The sequence below is a fragment of the Heloderma suspectum genome, chromosome 4 (genome assembly GCF_057233095.1).
Source record: "Heloderma suspectum isolate Gila_16-S chromosome 4, 16-S_ref, whole genome shotgun sequence".
In the NCBI taxonomy this organism is placed as follows: Eukaryota; Metazoa; Chordata; class Lepidosauria; order Squamata; family Helodermatidae; genus Heloderma; species Heloderma suspectum.
The window spans coordinates 23,533,148-23,557,805 of record NC_139461.1 but is presented as its reverse complement, the minus strand read 5'-3'; the positions used below and the strand labels follow the sequence as shown (position 1 = coordinate 23,557,805).

At 43.8% G+C, this 24,658-nt stretch overlaps 1 protein-coding gene across 1 annotated transcript in view; it reads left to right on the top strand.

Annotated features, from left to right (window-relative positions):
* NSMCE2 (NSE2 SUMO ligase component of SMC5/6 complex) overlaps positions 1 to 24,658 on the top strand; it is a 290,313-nt gene that overhangs the window by 32,200 nt on the left and 233,455 nt on the right. The window contains exon 3 of the mRNA XM_084848824.1: positions 19,982 to 20,088. Within this exon, the coding sequence (XP_084704950.1) occupies positions 19,982 to 20,088 (107 nt within the window). The remainder of the gene's footprint in view (positions 1 to 19,981; positions 20,089 to 24,658) is intronic.

Sequence of the window (24,658 nt, the reverse complement as noted above, 5' to 3'; positions counted from 1 at the left end):
AAGTTGGGTTGATTAGTAAACCCACCCCCTAGTGTATGGGTCAGTATACCAGTTTAATGGGGTTAAGTAGAAAAGGCAGAGAAGGACGAAGATTGTGGAAATTAGCTTTTGTCAAATAAGGGAAGATGGGAATGGCGGAGCAGGAGATTGGAAGGCTATATGACTAAGGAAGATTGGGTGATGGTGAAAATGGTGGACTGTGGGGGCAGACATTGATAGATTTAGAAGGAAAGGAAAAGTACAGAGCAACAGCTATAGTTACTTGACTTCAGGGGAAGGGGAGGCCAAAGGACTTCACTTCCTAATTGGTTGCCAGAAATTAGTCTCTGCCTTTTTCTATCCTTGGGTTTCTCCACTTTAGTTCCAAATTACAAAAATTGTGTGTTCAGCTTGAGACATTTTAGTAGCTGCTTCCCAGTGCTCTGAGCTTTCTGTGGGACCAATTTGACCTTTGGACTCAGAACCGATGACTCACATATAGGTTACAGTCCCCTACAAGGCACTGAAATGGTTGGATGGAGCTGGCAGGTTATGCTGCATTATACATGGAACCCAGTGGCTCTGGACTCAATGGGGTGCTAAGGGGTAAAGTTTTTTTTCTCTGGGTATACAAGTCAAACGTATCTAATTGGGGCAAACAAGAAAGGAATGAGTGAGATTCTGGCCCTGGAAATGTGACGTAGGTGCCAGTGTAGAGGGGAGAATTGTGCTAAGACAGAATCACGAGGAACGATATTAAAGTCAACCAGACCCTGGGTTATTCTTCTGAGACACTCCTGCTTGGGTGCTCAAACAGAAAAAATGAACCTCAATTGCCCAAACTTCAAGACAGTTATAGGGTTCGAAACAATGAAAACAGATTCCAGAGGGGTGGCTGTGTTAGTCTGTTGCAGCAAAACCAAAGATTCTTGCGGCACCATAAAGACTAAGACATTTATTATTCCATAAGCTTTTGTGGACTGAAGTCCACTTGATCAGATTCATCAAACAAAGAGTTCCAAAAGAATGAAGAGCTTGATGACTCAGAGGCTAGACCCAGGGTGGGTTAAAATAAAGGGGATGATAGTTAAGTTCTGGCAACTGAATAGAAGCCTCAGGGAGATTCCTTGTCTCTTGATTAATTGTACATCTAGCTGTCTATACAGTGTAGTGTAGTACAATATGCAGAACAAAAGGTGTCATCAAGGGTGCTCGGACAGTGCTTGACCTGTCTGAGAGGTGGGGATGCTTCAGGACTGGAGCATTATTCCCGTCAGGGATTTTGATCAACCAATTGCAAGGTACCTTTGTGGGCTAGCCAGCTGGGCAGTGGCATGGCATTTGTGTGTTTTCTTTTGTCACTTGGGCACAACCTTCTTTGACTTAGTTAAGGAAGAAGCAGAGGCTCTTGTGCCTCTGTGGCGATTCTAGAACTTTAGCAGTGTTCCTGACAGTTTTTCAGGCTGTCTGTTCAGGAACAAAACTGGATTATTGAGCCAAGGTGTCAGGGTAAAGCCAGTTGAATCCATTGTGCATAGTATACATGTCGGAGAGCCAGGACTTCTGAAGCTCCTCTGTAACACGAGAGATTCTCAGTCTCTACCTGAGTGATGAGTTCCTGATACTGAGGAGCCAGGACAGTGTTGGAATGTTATATGACCAGGTGGAATCCTATTGACCCCTTTTGTCACGTGACCTGCTGTTGAACTGGTAGTGGCCTCCTGGCCATCCTTACTGATGGTCTAGACCAAGCTTCCCCAACCTGGTGCCCTCCAGATGTGTTGGACTTCAGCTCCCAACATCCCCCAGCCACAGGATGCCGAGAGTTGTAGTGCAACACATCTGGAGGGCGCCTGGTTGGGGAAGCCTGGTCTAGACCATCATCTCTCGATTCCTCCATCTGCCTTCTCTGCTGTCTTGCTCCTCCCTCCTCCCTTCCCTGATTTTCACCTCCTTCCTCCTCTAGAAATGCTAGGGGCTTTTTATGAAATATAAATGACCTGTGGTCTAATTATGCATCTGTGCTCCATGGGCTTTGGGTTTTTGATACCTATTAGAAATGCAAATAAATTAGAAAACAATTTCCTGATGTGGGAATTTGCCTGGCTAAAGTGATCTTATGCAGAGGTCTTTTTTGGCCTGATAAATCTCAGATGGAAGCAATACAAAGTACCTAACAATCCAAAATGCTTTTATTTACTTATGAATTAGTCTATAATTAACCTCTAGCTGTTATTTGATTGTGGTTAGATAGAGTAAAGCTAATTTTAAATCAGTTATTTCACTGCCCAGTGAGATAAATAAAATTAATGGCTTAATGATTTGAACTAAATGGGCTCTGCGTCTAAAGAAATGATGTCAGCTGAGGATTGGAAAAAATTCAGAGAGATGCAGGCAGCACCAGAGTATGAGACCAAGTTATGAACAGAAATCAAAAGTCAAAGCTTTGTGTTCAGGTGCTATAAAACCCCTTGCATTCTATAGCAGGGAAGTCATATTCTTCAAAGCCTATTATGCTCATCATCATCATCATCATTTATATACTGCTTCTCATTTGAAACAAATCCCAAAGTGGTTTACAAAATAATAAAAACAAACAACAAAACAAACAAAACAGACCCCCCCTCTCACACACACATATGTACCATGAGACTGGTACACGGATAGCTTGGGTGGGGGAAAGCCAAAGCAAACAGATATATTTTCAATAAATGGCTAAAACACACCAGTGTTCATGCCTGACATACTTCAGTGAGGAGATTATTCCACAGGGTGGGTGCCACTGCAGAAAAGGCCTGTCTTTGTGTTGTCACCAAGTGGAAATCTGTAGGCTGTGGCATGGACAACAGGACCTCCCATGAAGATCGTAATGGCCTAAGAGATTAGTGTAGGGATAGAAGTTCCTTGAGATATCCTGGTCCTGAATTGTTTAGGGCTTGTGTAGGTCATGAATTGCCCCACCCCACTAGTCTCTGGACCACTGTCTACCTCATCTCCCCTGCTGAAGGGGCTTCCTTTCAGTATCTTTCCCTCCAGCCTAGAAACAAAGCCTTCTGTTGAGGTCTCTCCACCTCTGGCTGCCAGGGCCTGCCTGGCTAGCTTTCGTGTCGTTCTGAGGTTCCGAAATGGGGCACCTCTCTTGGTGCCCGCCGGGCTCCCTGCAACCTCTTGATTGTTATTAAGATTTGGTTTTTCAAAAATTAAAATAGTTTTTTTTTAACTGGGAGGCAGGCATGCTGCAAAGTGAAGCAATGCCCTACAGCATCATCTCTATGTGGTTTCAGAAGAGTCGTTTTGTGTTTTGGAGCTCAAATGTACTTAGGTTTTGGGGCATGTTACTTTTCTTTTAGTCTCACCAGTTTGCCTTCTGGGAAATGAGGTGAGCGGCCATGCTCACCCTGGTAGCCCATTTTATGAATGGGCATGCCCCCCCCATGGCAGCCATTTTCTGAGAGTGCCCACAACACTTTTATCAAAATTCCAGATGAGCCCAGCGACCCAAAAAGGTTGGGATCCCAAAACTGGTGCTAAGCTTTAGCTCAGGGGCCTTCTCTCTCAGACTCTCTCTCTGATTCTTTGCACACTCTCCTGTCCTCATCCAGTTCTGCCACAAACTCACACCCTCCTTGGCCGGCACCCTTTTTAAACTCCTCAGTTGTCTGGCCAGAACCCTCTTTTAGCCTGTCCCTTGAATTTAACCCTTCAGACTCTTCTCTTGCTAGCCCTGCTGGTCCACCCTGGCTCTTCCTGCTCTGGGCTCTCTTCCTGGGCTGCCTTCCTCTCCTCAAGCTCCTTCCCAGATCTCTCACACAAATAAACAAAAAATACAAATCTCATAATGCGAAGTTCCATGTCGGACACCAAATTCTGTGCCTTATGGAATAAATTGTGGACATTTTGTGTTTTTATTTATTGAAACTGTTTGTGTGCTACCTTCCTGTTTGAACAAAAAAATCTTCACAGCAGCTGACAAAAGTGTATACCTATGTATAAAATAATATAAAACCCAACAGTAACAGTGACAAATCAATAGTGACAATTCAAATTTTAAATTGATTTGCTATACCTTCCCCCCACCCCCACAAAGCCTTGTGAAACGAGAAGGCCTTTTCACAAGGAGCGTGGAAGGTGTGAGGGGGGCTTCCCAGGGAAGAGAATTTCAGTGCCTGGGCACAATAGTCCCAAAAGGGCCTGTCCTGAGTAACTAACTGCCTCACCTCAGATAGCCAGGGGTATATAGTCAAGGGCGTGGTAAAACAAACCATTCTAATTGGTGAAGCATATTTTAGCCTTCCTCAGCTGGGTTTTAGCCTTCAAGATGTGTCGGACTGCAGCACCCTTAAATCCAACACATCTTGAAGGGTACCCAGTTGGGTTAGGCTGGTGTATTTTGTCAGAGGAAATTGGCAGGCCAGTAGCTTAGCATTGCGATAGGCTGTAGCTGTGGTCCAATTCTGACACAGGTAGGTGAGAGTCAGGCCAGAGGCAGGAAACATGGTCACAGATGTGCTGGTGGCCAGCTGGTGGCTTGTGCACTCAGCTGACTCCTTTTAGGCTGTGAGGTCAGCAGACAGTAATTGGCAAGTACTGCAGCGTAGAAGGTGTCCTTGACCCAGAGTTGAGTCTAGTCTGTCTGACTGACCAAAGTATTGGTGGCACAGGAGGTATGGTGCCAGAAGTTGGCTGCTGGAAGCCCTGTTTCAAGACACCCCCTGCACTTTGTAGAAATAGCTTTTCATTTCAGAGGTTCTCTACAAGGTGAAGGCCCCTAGCTCAGTGGTAGAACACATGCTTTGCATGCCAAAGGCTCTATCTTCACTCCTCTTCATCTCCAGTTAAAGGGGTGGTGTTGAACCTCTTTCAACCCAAGGTCCGAATTCCATTTCAGAGAAGCTCTCAGGGGCCACATTCCAGTGGTGGGTGGGGCCAAAGACAAAAGGGGCGGGATCAAAAATACAAAATATCCCAGCATATTGAAGCTTAAAGCTTGTACTGCCAGTAACAAAGCCTTAGGAGAGGCATTTCAGCCGTTTAGAATGGGGAAAATCTGCACAAAAGCTGAGGAACCACCAATCATTTGGTGGTTGGGGAAATGGGGTGGGGCCAAGTTAGGGGTCATGGCCATCTGGGGACCCCAGGCCTGAGGTTCTGCACCCTAGAGTTATAGAATCTCTTGTAGTGTGACTGGGAAAGACCCCTGCCTGGGACAGTTACTGCCAACCAGAGTCGACAATGCTGGACCCAGTATAAGGCAACTTTATATGTCCCTTTATGCAAGGTTTGCTGTTGATTTGTAATCTCCTCATGAGAGCAGGCCTTGGAATGATAATAGCCAGCTAAAGTCAATGACCCTAATCAAGAGATCTGCATGAGGCCAATTGGTGCAAGCATGTGGGTGTCTTTGGAGCAAGCCCTTGTTGAGCCGCAAACATGGGGGAGTTTTGCGGGGAGGGGGCTGTGGCTGTGGCTGTTGCTGTGACACCACACCCAGATCTTTGCACCACTCAGCCTCATGCAGCTCTCTTGATTGTGGCTGCTGGAGGGAATTTGTGCATGAAAAACACCTGACTCCTGCACGCAAGCAAGCTCTGGTGCACGTGATCTCATTGGATCTGAGCCAGGGTAAACAAGTGAATGATATACAGAGATGGATTTATAATGTTCACCCTCAAATGGAGCATTGAACTGTCAGCACAGGTATGGGATGTATTTGAAACACATAAGGTTCTTGCCTTTATACATTCCTTACAACGTGCCAAATTTTCGTTTGTTTGCAGTGCCTTTAATTGTGCTGAATTTGGGTGTTAATGTCTTTAGGTTGTAATTAAGCAACAGCCCTGAAACAAAATATTTCTGGGAAAGTTCTGGGACTGTTGGAGTGCTGTAATGCATTATACATGTGGCTGGCTCTCAAGATGGTTTGGAAACTGTAGCTAGTTCCAGATATTGGTTTGCAAGCAGCAGTTACTTCCAAATATGGCTTCTAGGCAGTTACCTGGAATCAGGTATTATGATGCTTTGCCAACCATATTGGCTCCTGATTTGTTTTCAGGCCAATTTAAGAGTGCTGGTCTTGACCTTTAAAGGCCTTCATGGCTTGGGGCTGGGGTACCTGAAGGAGTGCCTCTTCCTCACTTTCTGAATGCAGCATGGGAGAACCAAGATATTTAGCATCCTGGCTTGACAGCATCTATTGTACTAATTGTAGGTTAACTGTTGATTGTTTAACCCACAATTAACCTATAGACCTCGTTCACACAAATGGTGGGTTATCGTGGGTTAAATAACCAGCAATTAGTTGTGATATGTGCCGGGCATGTGCAGCTGCCATTTTGAATATGCAACCCCTGATTGGGACAATTGGGGGTTGGCCGTGTCATGCGAACCTGGCCATTGTGGGTTATTCAAGGGTTAAACAATCCTCGTATAACCCTTGATTAGTAGTTGCGTTATGCGACAGTTGTTTAACCCTCATATAATCTACAATGGCCAGGTTTGCACGTTCCGGCCCAACCCCAATTGTCCCAGTTGGGGGTTGCCTATTCAAAATGGTGGCTGCATGTGCCGCAGCTCATCATGGGCTAATTAACCCTCAATTTGCCACTGTTGCATGCAAACTGGGTCATTGTGTAAAGCTCAGTCTCCCTAAAATTACTGTGGCTGCAATAAGTTCTTCAGAGGTCAATGCTAATCTTCAGTGAATAGGATCCATTTAATGTTTATCCTGTATCATCTACACACACACGGACGGACACGAACACCCAGAAATTAGAAGACCATAAGGGCTCTGTTGAGCATCATTTGGAAATTAGCAATAGAGCCATTGTGGGTGGAATGTTGAGACCGGAGAATGCAGTGTAAGAAGTAATTAGTTAATATCCTTCTTGTCTCAGCTGGGTTACGCCTGTTTGTTTATTCCTTTTTAAAGAAAATGGTTCTCTAAGATCCGCAGCAATTAAGTTATTGCTCGATACGCTATTTGCTGAAGGGGTTTTAGCTGAGACGGTGTTCTCTCTCTTTATGATGAGAATCTCAGGTTATGTCGAATGGCGACTACTACTTCTCCTTTTGTATGTTTTTGGAGATGTAGGTTGGTGAAGGTTTGTGTGTGCGGTGGGTATGATTCATTTGTTCCTTGGGGAAGGAGGGTGACAGTTGCTTGCTAAACAAACCTTCTTTGTGATTCATGAAACACAATCTGTGTCAGCCTTGTAGGAGGTATGTTCACAGGCCTCCTGACAGGTGAGGGAGCTACTTCCAGAAGGATCATGGGAAACTGGCCAAACACTAAATGTGCAGGAGAAGGAGGAGGTAGACAAGGTGGCTTCTGAGACAAATAGCAAAGATCTCAAGTTCAAAAGAGAGTTGAATGTACTTTCGGGGAGAGGGGACGGTATTCCAGCCTTTCCACCTCCTGTTTATCTTGTCTGTACTGGTGTCAACCCCTTTTGCAATTGTTTGGCACAAGTCACTTTCAAGTCTGGTGCTCCTATTCCAATAACTGCCAATACATATAAATGAATAAAGGATCAGGAGTGTGAACCCCAAAATAAGCTTTTTGTGCCGCAACAAATCATACACTGGCACAAGACAGAGGAGAGGCTGTAGCTCAGTGGTAGAGGACCTGCTATACACGCAGATGGTCTCCTGTTCAATCTCTGGTACCTCTAGGTAGGGCTAGAAAAACTCCAGCCTGAAACCCTGCCAGTCAGTGTCGACAGTACTGGGCTAGATGGACCAAGGTTCTGACTTGGTATAAGCCTGCTTTCTATGTTCCTAACTAGGAGTCTATCTCCTATGAGAAGTCTTAGCATCACATCTGGCCCAACACTTTGTTTTTTTCCACAACATACTGTGGAAAGTATGTTTGCATAGCAACAAAGGTATGCTATGCCTTTGTCAATAATTGGCAACATAGCTATAAATGAATAAGGAACTAAAGGTGTGTACCACAAAATAAGCTTTGGACCTGCCAAAATGACGTAGCCACATAACCAGGAGAATAGCCCCTACAACCTGTGTCCAGCCCAGTGCTTTGCTTTTGCACAAGATACCATCAAGTATCCTGGGCCCACACTGATAACTGCCAATACATGTACTATAAATTAATAATGAACTGGGACTTTGCACCCCAAAATAAGCTTTGGTTCACCCAAAGTCATACACCACATGACAGGTAGCCTCTAAACTTTTGAGATGCCTTAGCATTGTGTCTGCGCCAGTGCGTTTAGTTTTTGTGCAAGTTATTATCAAGTGATCTTCTGCAGGAATAATTGACAATACATGCAGCCTGTGTACAGCTGCTATGTTCCCATGTTTGATTTTATTGGAGCACTGCTAAACAAGGAAAGGCTAAACCAATTTCTGCTTTTTAATTTAGAAAAAAATGCAAGAACATAGGACATGTTGGAAGATTATAAAATTATTAATGGCATGGAGAGAAGAATTCCCCCCTCCCTGCCTGCACACTGTCCATCTATTCTTATAATACTAGAACTTGCAGTTACCCAATGAAACTGGCCAGCAGTAATTTTGGGAAAGACAACAGAAAGCAGTTCTTCAAGTAACACATAGTTACAGAATTTATTGTAGCAAGATGTGGTGGTGGACACTAGTTTTGAAGGGGGTTATATGTTAACCTAGGTGTTTTAGAACCTGCCTCGTTTCTGTTCCTTCATGTACTGTGGGGATCACGTGAGAAGCCCTGGGTCACAGGGGAGGATCCTGTTTTCCTGCATGTAGCCTCTTTTGTGTTTGTATCTCTTAAGCTGCTCTTATTCTGTTTCCATATGTGCACTTTCTACCTCTTCCACACCTACTTTTACCTACTGCTTGAGCAGGTGCTAAGGAAAATGATGATTACCATGTTAGTGTAAACTATGAAGTTGGAGTCATTGAGAACTGGGTGGTGACAGAATCAGGTGGTGTTGGAATCAAACACTGTCTGGACTAAAACTTTAAAGAAATCCTTTAGAGTCAGAGCAGTGCACAGTTTCCAAGTAGGGTGAGATCCTCACTTACTACCATTGCTTTGTGATGCTCCATATTTCATTTCATTTCTATCCCATTTTTGCATATTGAATGTAATGTACTCAAAGCAGTGTTGTTGTCCAGTCGTTAAGTCGTGTCCGACTCTTTGTGACCCCATGGACCAATACACGCGAGGCCTTCCTGTCCTCCGCTCTCTCCCGGAGTGTGCTCAAGTTCATATTCATTGCATCGGTGATGCTGTCTAGCCATCTCATCCTCTGCCGTCCCCTTCTCCTTTTGCCTTCGATCTTTCCCAGCATCAGGGTCTTTTCCAGAGAGTTTTCTCTTTGCATTAGGTAGTCAAAATATTTGAGCTTCAGCTTCAGTATCTGTCCTTCCAATGAGCACTCAGGGTTGATTTCCTTTAGGATGGACTGATTTGACCTCCTTGCAGTCCAAGGGACTCGTAAGAGTCTTCTCCAGCACCACAGTTTGAAAGCATCAATTCTTCGGTGCTCAGCCTTTCTTATAGTCCAGCTCTCACAGGCATATGTTGCTACTGGGAAAACCATAGCTTTGATTAGACGGACCTTTGTCGGCAAGGTGATGTCTCTTCTTCTTACTATGCTGTCTAGGTTTGCCATAGCTTTCCTCCCAAGGAGCAAGCGTCTTTTAATTTCATGGCTACAGTCACCGTCTGCGGTGATCTTGGAGCCCAAGAAAGTAAAATCTGTCACTGCTTCCATTTCTTCCCCTTCTATATGCCAGGAAGTGATGGGGCCAGATGCCATGATCTTTTTTTTTAATGTTGAGTTTCAAACCAGCTTTTGCACTCTCCACTTTCACCCTCAACGAGAGGCTCTTGAATGAAGAGGTCGATCCTCTTCGCATTCTGCCATTAGGGTGGTATTGTCTGCATATCTGAGGTTGTTGATAATTCTCCCAGCAATCTTAATTCCGACCTGTGATTCATCCAACCTGGTGTTTCTCATGATGTACTCTGCATATAAGTTAAATAAGCAGGGTGACAATATACAGCCTTGTTGTACTCCTTTCCCAATTTTGAACTAATCAGTTGTTCCATGTCCGGTTCTTACTGTTGCTTCTTGACCCTCATACAGGTTTCTCAGGAGACAGGTAAGTTGATCTGGTACTCCCGTCTCTTTAAGAATTTGCCACAGTTTGTTGTGATCCACACAATCAAAGGCTTTAGCATAGTCAGTGAAGCAGAAGTAGACGTTTTTCTGGAATTCTCTTGCTTTCTCCATGATCCAGCGAATGTTGGCGATTTGATCTCTAGTTCCTTTGCCTCCTCGAAACCCAGCTTGTACTTCCAGTAGTTCTCGGTTCACATACTGCTGAAGCCTAGCTTGTAGGATTTTGAGCATCACCTTGCTGGCATGTGAAATGAGCGCAATTGTACGGTAGTTTGAACACTCATTGGCATTGCCCTTCTTTGGAATTGGAATGTAAATTGACCTCTTCCAGTCTTGTGGCCACTGTTGAGTGTTCCAAATTTGTTGGCATATTGAATGCAGCACTTTAACAGCATCATCTTTTAGGATTTTAAATAGCTCAGCTGGAATACTGTCATCTCCGCTAGCTTTGTTGTTAGTAATGCTTCCTAAGGCCCACTTGACTTCACTCTCTAGGATGTCGGGCTCAAGTTCAGTGACCGCACTATCATGGCTATCAGGGACATTCAGATCTTTCCTGTATAGTTCTTCTGTGTATTCTTTCCACCTCTTCTTAATCTCCTCTGCTTCTGTTAGGTCCCTGCCTTCTTTGTCCTTTATCATGCCCGTCTTTGCACAAAACATTCCATTGATATCTCCCGATTTTCTTGAAGAGATCTCTAGTCTTTCCCATTCTGTTGTTTTCCTTGATTTCTTTGCATTGTTCATTTAAGAAGGCCTTCTTGTCTCTCCTTGCTATTCTCTGGAACTCTGCATTCAGTTGGATATATCTTCCCCTTTCTCCCTTGCTTTTCGCTTCCCTTCTTTCCTCAGCTACTTGTAAAGCCTCATCAGACAGCCACTTTGCTTTCTTGCATTTCTTTTTCTTTGGGATGGATTGAGTTGCTGCCTCCTGAACAAAGTTATGGACCTCGTTCCATAGTTCCTTAGGCACTCTGTCTATTAGGTCTAATCCCTTAAATCTATTCCTCACCTCCACTGTATATTCATAAGGGATATGTTTTAGGTCATGCCTGAATGGTTTAGTGGTTTTCCCTACGTTCTTCAATTTAAGCTGAAATTTTGCAAGAAGCAGCTCATGATCTGAGCCACAGTCAGTTCCAGGTCTTGTTTTGACTGACTGTATAGAGCTTCTCCATCTTTGGCTGCAAAGGACATAATCAGTCTGATTTCGATATTGTCCATCTGATGATGTCCATGTGTAGAGTTGCCTCTTGTGCTGTTGGAAAAGAGTGTTTGCTATGATCAGTGTGTTCTCTTGGCAAAACTCTATTAGCCCTTGTCCTGCTTCATTTTGTACACCAAGGCCATGCTTGCCTGTTATCCCGGTGATTTCTTGACTTCCTACTTTAGCATTCCAATCCCCTATGATGAAAAGGACATCTTCTTTTGGTGTTAGTTCTAGAAGGTGTTGTAGGTCTTCATAGAACCGATCAACCTCAGCTTCTTTGGCCTCAGTGGTTGGGGCATAGACTTGAATTACTGTGATGTTGAATGGTTTGCCTTGGATTCGTACTGAGATCATTCTATCATTTTTGATTGTACCCCGGTACTGCTTTTCCCACCCTTTTATTGACTATGAGTGCTACTCCATTTCTTCTAAGGGATTCTTGCCCACAGTAGTAGATATGATGGTCACCTGAATTAAATTCGCCCATGCCTGTCCATTTTAGTTTGCTGATTCCCAAGATGTTGATGTTCAGTCTTGCCATCTCATGTTTGACCACCTCCAGCTTACCTTGATTCATTGATCTTACATTCCAGGTTCCTAAACAATATTGTTCTTTACAACATCGGATTTTCTTTTCACCACCAGACACATCCACAGTTGAGTGTCCTTTCGGCTTTGGCCCAGCCGCTTCACTCTTTCTGGCGCTACTTGGAAATTCCCTCTGCTCTTCCCCAGTAGTATATTGGACACCTTCCGACCTGAGGGGCTCATCTTCTGGCGTCATATATTTTAGCCTTGTGATGCATTCCATGGGGTGTTCTTGGCAAGAATACTGAAGTGGGTTGCCATTTCCTTCTCCAGTGGACCACATTTTGTCAGAACTCTCTGCCATGACCTGTCCGTCTTGGGTGGCCCTGCACGGCATAGCTTATGGCTTCACTGAGTTACGCAAGCCCCTTCGCCATAACAAAGCATGAAGGGGTCAAAGCAGTGTACAAAATATAAAAACAGAAGGTGCTGTTATGATAAAAACAGACAACCAATGAAACAATAAAACAGCAGTGGCAAAACTGAGAGAGTATAAGAACATTTAAAACACCAGAGAAAACGTATACATCAAATGCTTGTTTGCATAAAACAGTGTTCACAGACCATCTAAAAGATGGAGAATTATCCCAAGGAGGGTATTCTACAACTGTGGTGACACCACCAAGAAGGTCCTGCCCCTCGTGGCCAGCAACTGTATTTCCAACAGCGATGGGTCAAAGAGCAGGGCTTCCGAGGCCAATCTTAATGTTCAAGTAGGTTTTTGTGGGTGAAGGGGGTCCTTAAAATAGTCTTGTTCTAGAGCTTTAAAGGTCAGTGCTATAACTTTAAATTATAAGCCCAGAAACAAATAGGTAAGCAAAGCAGTCAATATAAGATCAGTGTAACGTGCATCAATCGCCAGGCACAAGCCAGCATTGTGCTGGCACATTTTGTACAAGTTGCAGTTTCTTAGCTGCCTGTAAAGGTAGCCCCATGTAGAAACACTGCAGTAGTCTAATCTGGTGAGGCCAACGCTGTTTTCTGTAGGTCTGTTTTCTCAGCTGGGTTCAGATAACTCAGATTGACCTTCCAAGGTCAGCATTATGCAAGCAGAATAGCAGTAAACTAAATGTGAGTTGCTCAAAAGCATGAGGCAATGTGCTTCTGTATTTGGCAGTGGCTGCTAGCAAAACCATAGCTTTGCTAGGAAGGAATTACAGGGACCCAGCACCATGGCCAGGAGAGGGCTTGTTGCTATTGTGGGTTTCAGCTGAAAAAAGAAAAAGCGATTGTACAATCAGAAGAGAAGATAACTCTGGACTTTTGTACCATTTACACATCCGTTCCATGAAAAAATGATACCAGATTATATGTTGCAATGGAGAAAGGGTTATTGGGAAGAAAGGTGAAAAGACAAAATTAGAAGATGGGCAGATGGATTTTGAAAGGATATTTATTTTGGGTAGAATCTAAGTTCTGATTAGAGTAGACCCACTGAAATGAATGGGATTTAAGCTATTCATGACTAACTTAAGTCCCATTCATTTCAGTAGGTTACTCTAAGTAGGACTTATTTTGGATTTTACCCTTCATTTATATCCTGTCTTCCCTCCAAGGAGCTCAAGGTGGTGTACATGGTCCTCTCGCCATTTTTATCCTCGCAACAGCCCTGTGAGGTAGGCTAGGCTGAGATTTAGTGACTGGCTCAAGGTCATCCAGAGAGCTTCATAGCTACATGGGGATTTGAACCTGGGTCTCCTTAGTCCTAAACCCTAACCATGACACCACACTGGCTGACATGTATACTGACAGTATATATATGATATACTGTCTTTGAAAAATGTATTTTGATTTGCTTAATTTCTGTGGGCAAGACCCAGCTCCTTGTTGGGGCACTTCCAATTCAAACATACCTCCATTATTTTCTGTGAGTTAGAAAATGCTGACTCAGCTCTTGATTTTATAATGCTTGGCATTTATAAGAATGGGGGCTAATTATAGCTTCAACTGTAGTTCAACAGGAGAGGGCATTTATGTTTCCATTAAATATTTCTCAGGCAATGTGATGAGTCACTAAATACAACTTCTGCACAAAATACCCTGATTGCCTAATGACTAGGTGTTGGTAACTGAAATTACACATATACTCTCCCTCTCTCCCTTCCTCTCTCCCCGCCTCTCCCCCCCTCCCCAGTCTTTCTTGCATAAAATCAGGGAAGTGTCTCTCTGAGTAATGCATTAGCTGAGGTTGCCCAAGGACTGTAAAATGGTTTTTGATTGCAAAACCTGTAAAAATATAGTCTTGCATTCTGGAGAACCTGGAAAACACCTGTCACACCATATGAGAAAATGTTACTTCTATATGTATATTGACAAAGATAGTCAAGTGGTGGTTATATGTTTGAAGGTTATATGTTAGGCAGATCCTTATTTCCAGGAATGTAATATTCTTGGTATATGTTTGTACATTACTTAGAAATGTATTTAGTATAAGTGATTCATAAATAACCTTAAATAAGGAATTGAATAAAATATAATTAGTGGTGGTGGGAAAATGATAACTATTCCAAAATAAAACCATTATTGAGAGCTAGTATGATATAGTGGATAGAGAGCTGAGAAGACTTGTGTTCAAAACCCCATTGGCCATATAACTTACTGGGTTGCCTTGGGCCAGTCACTGTCTCTCAACCCAGCCTACCATACAGGGTTGTTTTGAGGATAAAGTGGCGAGGAGGGCTTACAAGAGGGAAGGTGAATACGGATGACCCTTTGCCAAGTGATAAATTACAACACAGCAAGCACATGATACATTGATTTTGTGTTGTACCATCAAGTGAGGAGTGTGACACGTGCCCTCCAAGTGAGGAGTGCAGAAATGTGGTAAAAATGACCTTCAACACTTGGCGGGACAATACAGACAACTAATTTCTGAAGTGGTTCCATGCACAATGTGATAAGTTCACACGTGGTAAATGCTCATCAGTATTCACCTATTCACGTTAGGCACTGTCCTGTGCGACATGAGCGCTAACAGAAATTACGAAAAGTAAGGGGCCCCTAGTGCAACGCTGATAGGGAGAATCCAGAAAGCCTGTTGCTCCAGCTAATGCTATTGCCATTGTGCCAGAAGTTCCCATATGTTAGCGGAATGTAATTTAAATTGGTGCTTGTGTCACGTTGGATACTGCCCAACGATTGAATGGAGCAGTGTATTTTTCAGTGACATGCGGCTCTTATTTAGGCATTGGCACTCTGAAACGCCAAATATATGCTACCTTTGGTAACAGACTGGGAGGAGAGGTCATGGTAGGGCAGGGAAGAGGGAGGCTGCCGTGTCCATGTGGCCTGTGTGGTGGTACTTACACCAATTGACTTCTGAGGGGTGGGGAGAAGATTTTAAATCTATGATTAGCTTTAGACCCCTTCATGGATCACTGCCTTGTTGTGGTGAAGGGGCTTGCGTAACTCATTGAAGCCATAAGCTATGCCATGCAGGGCCACCCAAGACGGACAGGTCATGGCAGAGAGTTCTGACAAAATGTGGTCCACTGGAGAAGGAAATGGCAACCCACTCCAGCATTCTTGCCAAGAACACCCCATGGAATGTCCTTTGCAGCCAAAGATGGAGAAGCTCTATACCAGTGGTTCTCAACCTTCCTAATGCCGCGACCCTTTAATACAGTTCCTCATGTTGTGATGACCCCCAACCATAAAATTATTTTCGTTGCTACTTCATAACTGTAATTTTGCTACTGTTATGAATCGTAATGTAAATATCTGATATGCAGGATGTATTTTCATTGTTACAAATTGTATGTAATACTGTAAAAACCAACTGTAAAAAATCCTCACTAAATTTTCTTTTGTTAACGTTCTTCTCTACACTATCCATTGTCATGGGATGGTTTGCTAATGAAAATAATATATAACAATAGCTTTAATAATACAAAAGATGATACATGGCTTAGTTCAGTCAATACAGCTCATTAAAGTTTCCTATGATTTACCATTCTCTGTGTTGTTGTTTTTACATACCTGTTACTATCACAAGGGGGCAGTATTCACATCAACCACAGCTGAATATAAAAAGACCGATCAGCATCCAGATTAAATTCCCATGGTACAGATATATATATATATATATATATATATATATATTTTGCAGTAGTTGATGATTTTACAGTACATGATTTTACATTTACCCAGTAATTATAATTCATGAAGTGTCGTTTTACCTCCAATACTGCTGCTTTCAACACAGTAGCTGCTTTTAACAGAGTAGCTGCTTTCTACACAGTAGCTGCTCTCTACACACGTGTGACTGGTCCGCATAAGTACATTATGGCGCCAACCCTGTCACATACACCGGTATTTGTACGAGGTGTATGTGATGGGGATGGCGCGATGATGTCATCACGCCAGGTACTTGTATGTGGGCGTATCTGCATGTGGGCGGACCCACCTGGAGACGGATAGAGGAGCGGTGTCTCGGTTCCTAAGACCATCGGAAATATGTGTTTTCCGATGGTCTTAGGCGACCCCTGTGAAAGGGTCGTTCGACCCCCAAAGGGGTCGCGACTCACAGGTTGAGAACCGCTGCTCTATACAGTCAGTAAAAACAAGACCTAGAGCTGACTGTGGCTCAGATCATGAGCTGCTTCTTGCAAAATTTCGGCTTAAATTGAAGAACGTAGGGAAAACCACTAAACCATTCAGGTATGACCTAAATCATAGATTTAAGGGATTAGACCTGATACACAGAGTGCCTGAGGAACTATGGACGGAGGTCTGTAACATTGTTCAGGAGGCAGCAACTCAATCCATCCCAAAGAAAAAGAAATGCAAGAAAGCAAAGTGGCTGTCTGATGAGGCTTTACAAGTAGCTGAGGAAAGAAAGGAAGCGAAAAGCAAGGGAGAAAGGGGAAGATATATCCAACTGAATGCAGAGTTCCAGAGAATAGCAAGGAGAGACAAGAAGGCCTTCTTAAATGAACAGTGCAAAGAAATCGAGGAAAACAACAGAATGGGAAAGACTATTGTTCTCTTCAAGAAAATCGGAGATCTCAAGGGAACGTTTTGTGCAAAGACGGGCATGATAAAGGACAAAGAAGGCAGGGACCTAACAGAAGCAGAGGAGATTAAGAAGAGGTGGAAAGAATACACAGAAGAACTATACAGGAAAGATCTGAATGTCCCTGATAGCCATGATAGTGCGGTCACTGAACTTGAGCCCGACATCCTAGAGAGTGAAGTCAAGTGGGCCTTAGGAAGCATTACTAACAACAAAGCCAGTGGAGATGACAGTATTCCAGCTGAGCTATTTAAAATCCTAAAAGATGATGCTGTTAAAGTGCTGTACTCAATATGCCAACAAATGTGGAACACTCAACAGTGGCCACAAGACTGGAAAAGGTCAGTTTACATTCCAATTCCAAAGAAGGGCAATGCCAAAGAGTGTTCAGATTGCACTCATTTCACATGCCAGCAAGGTGATGCTCAAAATCCTACAAGCTAGGCTTCAGCAGTATGTGAACCGAGAACTACTGGAAGTACAAGCTGGGTTTCGAAGAGGCAGAGGAACTAGAGATCAAATCGCCAACTTTCGCTGGATCATGGAGAAAGCAAGAGAATTCCAGAAAAACGTCTATTTCTGCTTCATTGACTACACCAAAGCCTTTGATTGTGTGGATCACAACAAACTGTGGCTAATTCTGAAAGAGATGGGGGTACCAGACCACCTTACCTATTTCCTGAGAAACCTGTATGAGGGTCAAGAAGCAACAGTAAGAACCGGACATGGAACAACCAAGTGGTTCAAAATTGGGAAAGGAGTATGACAAGGCTGCATATTGTCACCCTGCTTATTTAACTTATATGCAGAGTACATCATGAGAAACGCCAGGTTGGATGAATCACAGGTCGGAATTAAGATTGCCGGGAGAATTATCAACAACCTCAGATACGCAGATGATACCACCCTAATGGCAGAAAGCGAAGAGGATCTAAAGAGCCTCTTGTTGAGGGTGAAAGTGGAGAGTGCAAAAGCTGATTTGAAACTCAACATTACAAAAACGAAGATCATGGCATCTGGCCCCATCACTTCCTGGCATATGGAAGGGGAAGAAATGGAAGCAGTGACAGATTTTACTTTCTTGGGCTCCAAGATCACCGCAGACGGTGACTGTAGCCATGAAATTAAAAGACGCTTGCTCCTTGGGAGGAAAGCTATGGCAAACCTAGACAGCATAGTAAGAAGCAGAGACATCACCTTGCCGACAAAGGTCCGTCTAATCAAAGCTATGGTTTTCCCAGTAACAACGTATGGCTGTGAGAGCTGGACTATAAGGAAGGCTGAGCGCCGAAGAATTGATGCTTTTGAACTGTGGTGCTGGAGAAGACTCTTACGAGTCCCCTGGACTGCAAGGAGGTCCAGTCAGTCAATCCTAAAGGAAATCAATCCTGAGTGCTCCTTAGAAGGATAGATACTGAAGCTGAAGCTCAAATATTTTGGCCACCTAATGCGAAGAGAAAACTCCCTGGAAAAGACCCTGATGCTGGGAAAGACTGAAGGCAAAAGGAGAAGGTGACGGCAGAGGATGAGATGGCTAGATAGCATCACCGATGCAATGAATATGGACTTGAGCACACTCCGGGAGAGAGCGCAGGACAGGAAGGCCTGGCTTGCTATGGTCCATGGGGTCACAAAGAGTCGGACATGACTGAACGACTGAACAACAACAACTCTGAAATGCCAAATATATGCTACCTTTGGTAACAAACTGGGAGGAGAGGTCATGTTTTGGTAGGGCAGGGAAGAGGGAGGCTGCCGTGTCCATGTGGCCTGTGTGGTGGTACTTACACCAATTGACTTCTGAGGGGTGGGGAGAAGATTTTAAATCTATGATTAGCTTTAGGCTGCAGTCTTGCATTCCCAGCACTTGGAGAGCAGGGTGTGGAGTACAAATCTACGCTACCCTTCTCTGGTTAAAGCATTGTGCTTTGTGCAGTGTCAAGCTTATCTCACTGTAGCCAGGCAGTTCACATCAATCTGAAACTCTCCTGTACTTGATTAGGAGCATCTGGCAGCTCATTCTTCCCTGGTCCCACTGCATGCATGCTTAATATAAGAGCAGAAGAACAGCCGTGCTTGATCAAACCAAGCGATACCTAGTTCAGCATTCTGTTTGCACATTGGATAACCAGATGCCCATGGGAAGCCTGTAAGCAGGACATGAGCACAACAGCACTCTCCCGTGGATGTTCCCTAGTAACTGGCATCTAGAGGCATACTGCCTGATACTGTAGGTAATATACAGCCATCCTGACTTGTAGCCATGGATAGCCCTATCTTCCATTAATTTGTCTCATCCTCTTTTCAAGTGCTCCAAGTTGGCAGCCCTCACTACATCTTGTGGTAGCAAATTCCATAGTGCAACTGTGCATTCTTAAGAGAAGCAGTGGTGGTGTTGTGTGTGTGTGTGTGGTGGTAGTGGTGAAAAATGAATTCCTATATATTTCTAGGTAAGTGTGGGAGGATACCTGATTTCCATGAATTGTCTAGCCATGTTGGGGCATGTATAGTAGCAGTGCACCTGCAACAGTGGTGACTTGATAGTAAAAAGGCATATTGATTTTATTGTATTTATTTAAATATTTATATCTTGGTTTCAAAGCAAAATGCCTTCACAAAGTTAAACCACTTCAAATACAATGTATAGCAATTTCAGGCCCTCTGAAACATGCAGGTTTTCAAATCAAGCTTAAAATCTGTGAAGTAAGGGATGGCAGATCTCCCTAGATTCACCACTGAGAAGGCCCTGTCTCTAGTTCCCATCAGTCAATGGACTTGATCACCTGACCTAGTCCATTGATTGGTGGGAAGTAGAGACAGGGCCTTCTCAATGGTGATTCTTCTTCTAAAGAAGCTGCTCTGCACCCCAATCTTGGTGCATGCAGAATTCAGGAATGTAGCCTTAATTGAGCTACCTATTTAAATCAATTTATAGCTTCCAGCTTTAAGCCTTTTGCTTTGGTTCTGTTTCTGGCACTTATCTGACTCCTTTTGTGTCACGACCCAAGTTGTCCAAAAGAACAAATGTGAATGTATATTCAAAGTAAATCATTTATCTTGCAGGTGTCATGGAAGAGGTTAATGAAATGGAAAAGGTGATGTTGGAGTATGCTGCAATGAGCAGAGAAGTGAGCCATTACATAGAAGCAGTTGAAGATACTGTAAATCTGGTAAATGATAGTAGTTCCATTACATTTGGGGATAAGTGTGTGTGTGTGTGTGCGTGTGTGTGTATTTAAAAAATCTGATTTGAAAGAGTTTCTGACACCACAGGAGTAAACAAGCTTCAGCATTGATGTCTGCGAAGTCTGAAAGAAAGGCAACAGGAAGAAAGGCAACAGGGGGCATGATAGAGATGTATAAAATCACTAGTGAGAGGACCCAACTTTGCACGAGTTAGAATATTCAGTACTTTGATACAGAGAAGCCTTCAAGCAAAGTTACAGAACTATCAGAGTTGGACAGACACATTGTGCCTGCCTGGTCTGAGTGAAGCCACACCCGCAAGCACTCCTAGGCACAGGCCCTACCATGGTGACCGCCATAGCCCCCTGAGGGAGGGGCTTGCCCACTCTGTTCCCTGAGGAGCAAAACCCCTGAGGGAGGGGTTTGCCCACTCTGTTCCCTGTGGGTTTCCCCACAGTAGTGAAATGGGGGAGAGAGCAGCCCATATAGCTTTGTCCTTTGGAACACTCCCTCCCGGCTTTACACTAGGGATGTCAGAGAATTCCGCCATGGATCTCGGTGAGGCTGAAGGCCAGTGCATTCGGCCCCTCGAAATCCGTGGCGGAACGAAGCCCCCGCCCCCCCAACCCATGAAAGGCGTGCGAAATGGAGCACTTACCTGCTGCTGCCCGCGCTGACTTGTGAATGGTGGCCACCCTGTGGCCACCTTTCGCTTCTTCATCATAGCCGTGATAGGCTATGTAAGTATTTATGTAGCCTATCACAGCAAGCCAAAAACAAAACAAAACAAAAAAACAGCGTACGCAAATGGCGGTGGCTATGGCGGCCGCCATTTGCGTTCCCTATTTGTAGCCATTTTAGCCTATGTAAATATTTGCGTGGGCTATTACGGCGAAAAAAAGGGGAACACAAATAGCGTAGTGGGCGCTATTTGCGTTCCTTTTTTCCCCGCCGTTTTAGCCTACGTAAATATTTACATAAGCTATTACGGGAGGGGGGGAAAGGAACACAAATAGCACCCACTATGCTATTTGCGTTCCCCTTTTTTTTGCCATAATAGCCTACGTAAATATTTACGTAGGCTAAAATGGCGAAAAAAAAAGGAACGCAAATGGCACCCACTATGCTATTTGCATTCCCCTTTTTTTCGCCGTAATAGCCTACGTAAATATTTATGTAGGCTAAAACAGCTACAAATAGGGAATGCAAATGGCGGCCGCTGTAGTCACCGCCATTTGCGTATGCTGTTTTTTTTTTGGCTTGCCGTGATAGGCTACGTAAATACTTACGTACCCTATCACGGCAGCTTCGCTGGATGCAAATGGCAGCTGCCATTTGCGTCCGCAGCAGCCCATCCGCGGCCGGAACTCCGGCTGCGGACGGCCCTGGTTGGCGGCTCCGTGGAGCTGGCCCAAGGAGGATTCCAGGGGGAGGGACGGAGCGCCTTCCCCCCACCGCGAATCCAAGCTGCGAAAAGGTAAGTGACTTTCATACATCCCTACTTTACACTAATGATTGTAAACCTATGTGCTGGTAGGGAAGTCTGCCACCTACTGTTTGAAGATGATACTGCGGGCTTCAATCACACAGATACATTAAAATTAATGTGTTTTAAAAATCAAATACCCCCATGGTGCACACCCCCAGGGTTCTGTTAGTATGCATGTCATGCTTCATGGTGCAGACAGACAGACATCCCCTTTTATAATCATAGATGAATGGTGGTGTGGAGGTGGATAGAGAGGAATTATTTTCTCAGTATCCAACAACTTTGGCTGTCGAATGAAGTTGATTGATGATAGGCTAAGGCTGAATAAAAAGGATTTCTTCATGCTGAACAGCAGCCTTGCCTAGACCTGGTGCTCTCTAGATACTTTGGACTACAGCTCCCGCTATCCCCAGCCAGCACCATGTCCTTGCATGCTTGTAGTAGATTTCAAACTCTGATGAGCTTCTGCATTAGCAAGGCAGTGATTGTGCTCTTGCTATATGTGCCAAACTAAAACAGAAGGGATTTAGTAACCCTTGATCTTGATGGGGCTGCATTTCTTTATTTCTATTTTGCTGTAGCTTCTAATTATCCATGTTTCTGATGCAAACTGAAAATGTTCTGATGCAGACTGAAAAATATCTGATGCAAACGACTCCTATGCAAATTAGCCTAATCTGCATCAGAACATTTTCCAGTTCAAAATTTCTGGAAAATCCACATCACTGGCTGCACACCTGGGGCAGAATCTAGAGATGGAGCTGGGTGGACCCGAAGATGGCAGGAAGCATGGAGGCAGACCTTAAGAGTCGTGTGGGGGGAGCACAGGCAGTGGAGTAAAGACTGGGCAGCATAGCTGTTGACTGTCTCTGCAGATCGGGAAGGGTCCTCTGCTTCTGTGAGCCCTGCAGGAAGGGCCTTGGCCTAGGACCTAAAAGGACAGACAAGGGAAGAGAGCCTGTGGAAGGTAAAGAAAGGGGGGGGGGCAGGATTTGCAACCTCCCCCTTATACAGCTTTCAGCAAGGGGCTTAGAGGAGCAGTGCCCTGTTTGTGTCCAGCTTTATTACTAATAAAAGCCAAAGGCACAAAGTGTCAAACATCAGGTCTTGACATATTTTATGTGAATGGAAATAACTGTTTGATGTAGAACTGCCCCCTTGCAAGCCAATGACGTGGTTGTTTCACTGGGACCGTGTTTAGTGGATATATAAGCTGCAATGATGGGCATTTTCAGTGGACTGGTGAATGTTGAGTAAGTTATCGTGAGACAATCTGCTGGTTTCTGGAGTTTAAGTATCTCCCCCCTCCACCACCCCCGCTCCACCTCAAATAATCCTTTACCTTTGCTACTTATAAAACAATAAAAGTGTCTGATTAAAATGAAAGATTGTCAGCAGAGAGTATAGTTGCATGGTTTTAAAAGCCAAGTTGTTGTTGACTTAAGCTGCTGTTAGAGCAAAAGCAGCAGGTGAACCATACCAACATCCTCTTTTGATTGATTCAGCAGCTCGTTGAGTAAGAAATGAGCAATCGGATTGCACTGATAGTTCCAACAACCAACTGTGGGAAATCCTTTGTTTGATGAGGAGTGGAAACTCCCTTTTGTGCTGCATTTAGCTCACCTATAATATGACTTACCTTGTGCTACTTCTCTTTTCCAGTAGGTTTGGATTATTGTTCTACTACTTTTTTCCCTCCTAAGAATTAACCAACACCCAAGTTATTGTTAAATACAAGAACTTAAACAATGATGTCACAATTTGGTTTAGTTTTTAGAAAGAAAGGACAAACCAGATCCTCTTTTATATAAGATGTTACCGAAGTGAAGCAAGCCAAGACAGACCAAAGCAGAGAGAGGTTATTTTTCAGCCCCTGGCTTCTCAAATGGCAGAGACCAAACATAGCAATTTCCTAAAGTCCAACCTTGGTCATGGGGTTGCATTAAAGACAGGATCAAGGTGTGACCAAAGTATACAATGCTCCAAGTATCTACATCATACATACATACATATATATATATATATATATATATATGTATATATATATGGCCGCGGTGGCTTAGTGGTTAAGACGCTGAACTGCAGACCGGAAGGTCGGCAGGTCAGCAGTTCGAGACCCGAGTGCTGCGTGACGGAGTGAGCTCCCGTCTTCGGTCCCAGCTCCTGCCAACCTAGCAGTTCGAAAGCAAGAAATTGCAAGTAGATAAATAGGTACCGCTTCGGCGGGAAAGGTAACAGCGTTCCGTGCACCTCGGTGTTCAGTCATGCCGGCCACATGGCCACGGAAGCGTCTTCGGACAGCGCTGGCTCTTCGGCTTAGAAACGGGGATGAGCACCGCACCCTAGAGTCGGACACGACTGGTTGGGGACACCTTTACCTTTTTTTTTAATTTATATATATATATATATATATATATATATATATAATAGTTTTTATTCTACTTTTACCTTTATAAATGAAATAAGGAACACGAATCTACATCTTTTTTATGTAGCTCTTTACAGGCTGTGATTAGCTAATGGCAAATCCAAAGGATCCCCATTTTCTTAATCACCAAGAAACAATTCACTCCAAGGGTGTATTAATGGGAATTCGCAAGCTCCTGCCATGTAAGAACATAAGAATTGTTCTGCTGGATTTGACCAAAGGTCTACCTAGTCAAACATTCTCCATCAGTGACCAGCTAGGTGGTTTTGAGACTGGCTTTCCCTGTTGATTGTTCCCAGCATCTGGTATTCAGAGGTATATTTCTTCTGAATGTGAGGTTTTAAGATAGCTATTAAGCCTAATAGTTATTGGTAGATATAGCCCTGTGACTGTGACTAATCTTAAACAAAAGAAGAGACATCTGTGTAGTGGCCATCACTATGCTCTGTGATCAGCGAATTTCATAACTTTGTTCAGTTTTTAAATTGTAGCCCACGTAACAGAATTTGAATTCTTCAAACAGCTTACAGTAAGAAAATCCAAAATTGCAGTAAAGCATATAAAGTAAGTAAAAGGAGAGATAAACATCTACACATAGATGGGGGTGCAAAAATAATTAAAAACAGCAAATTATTCT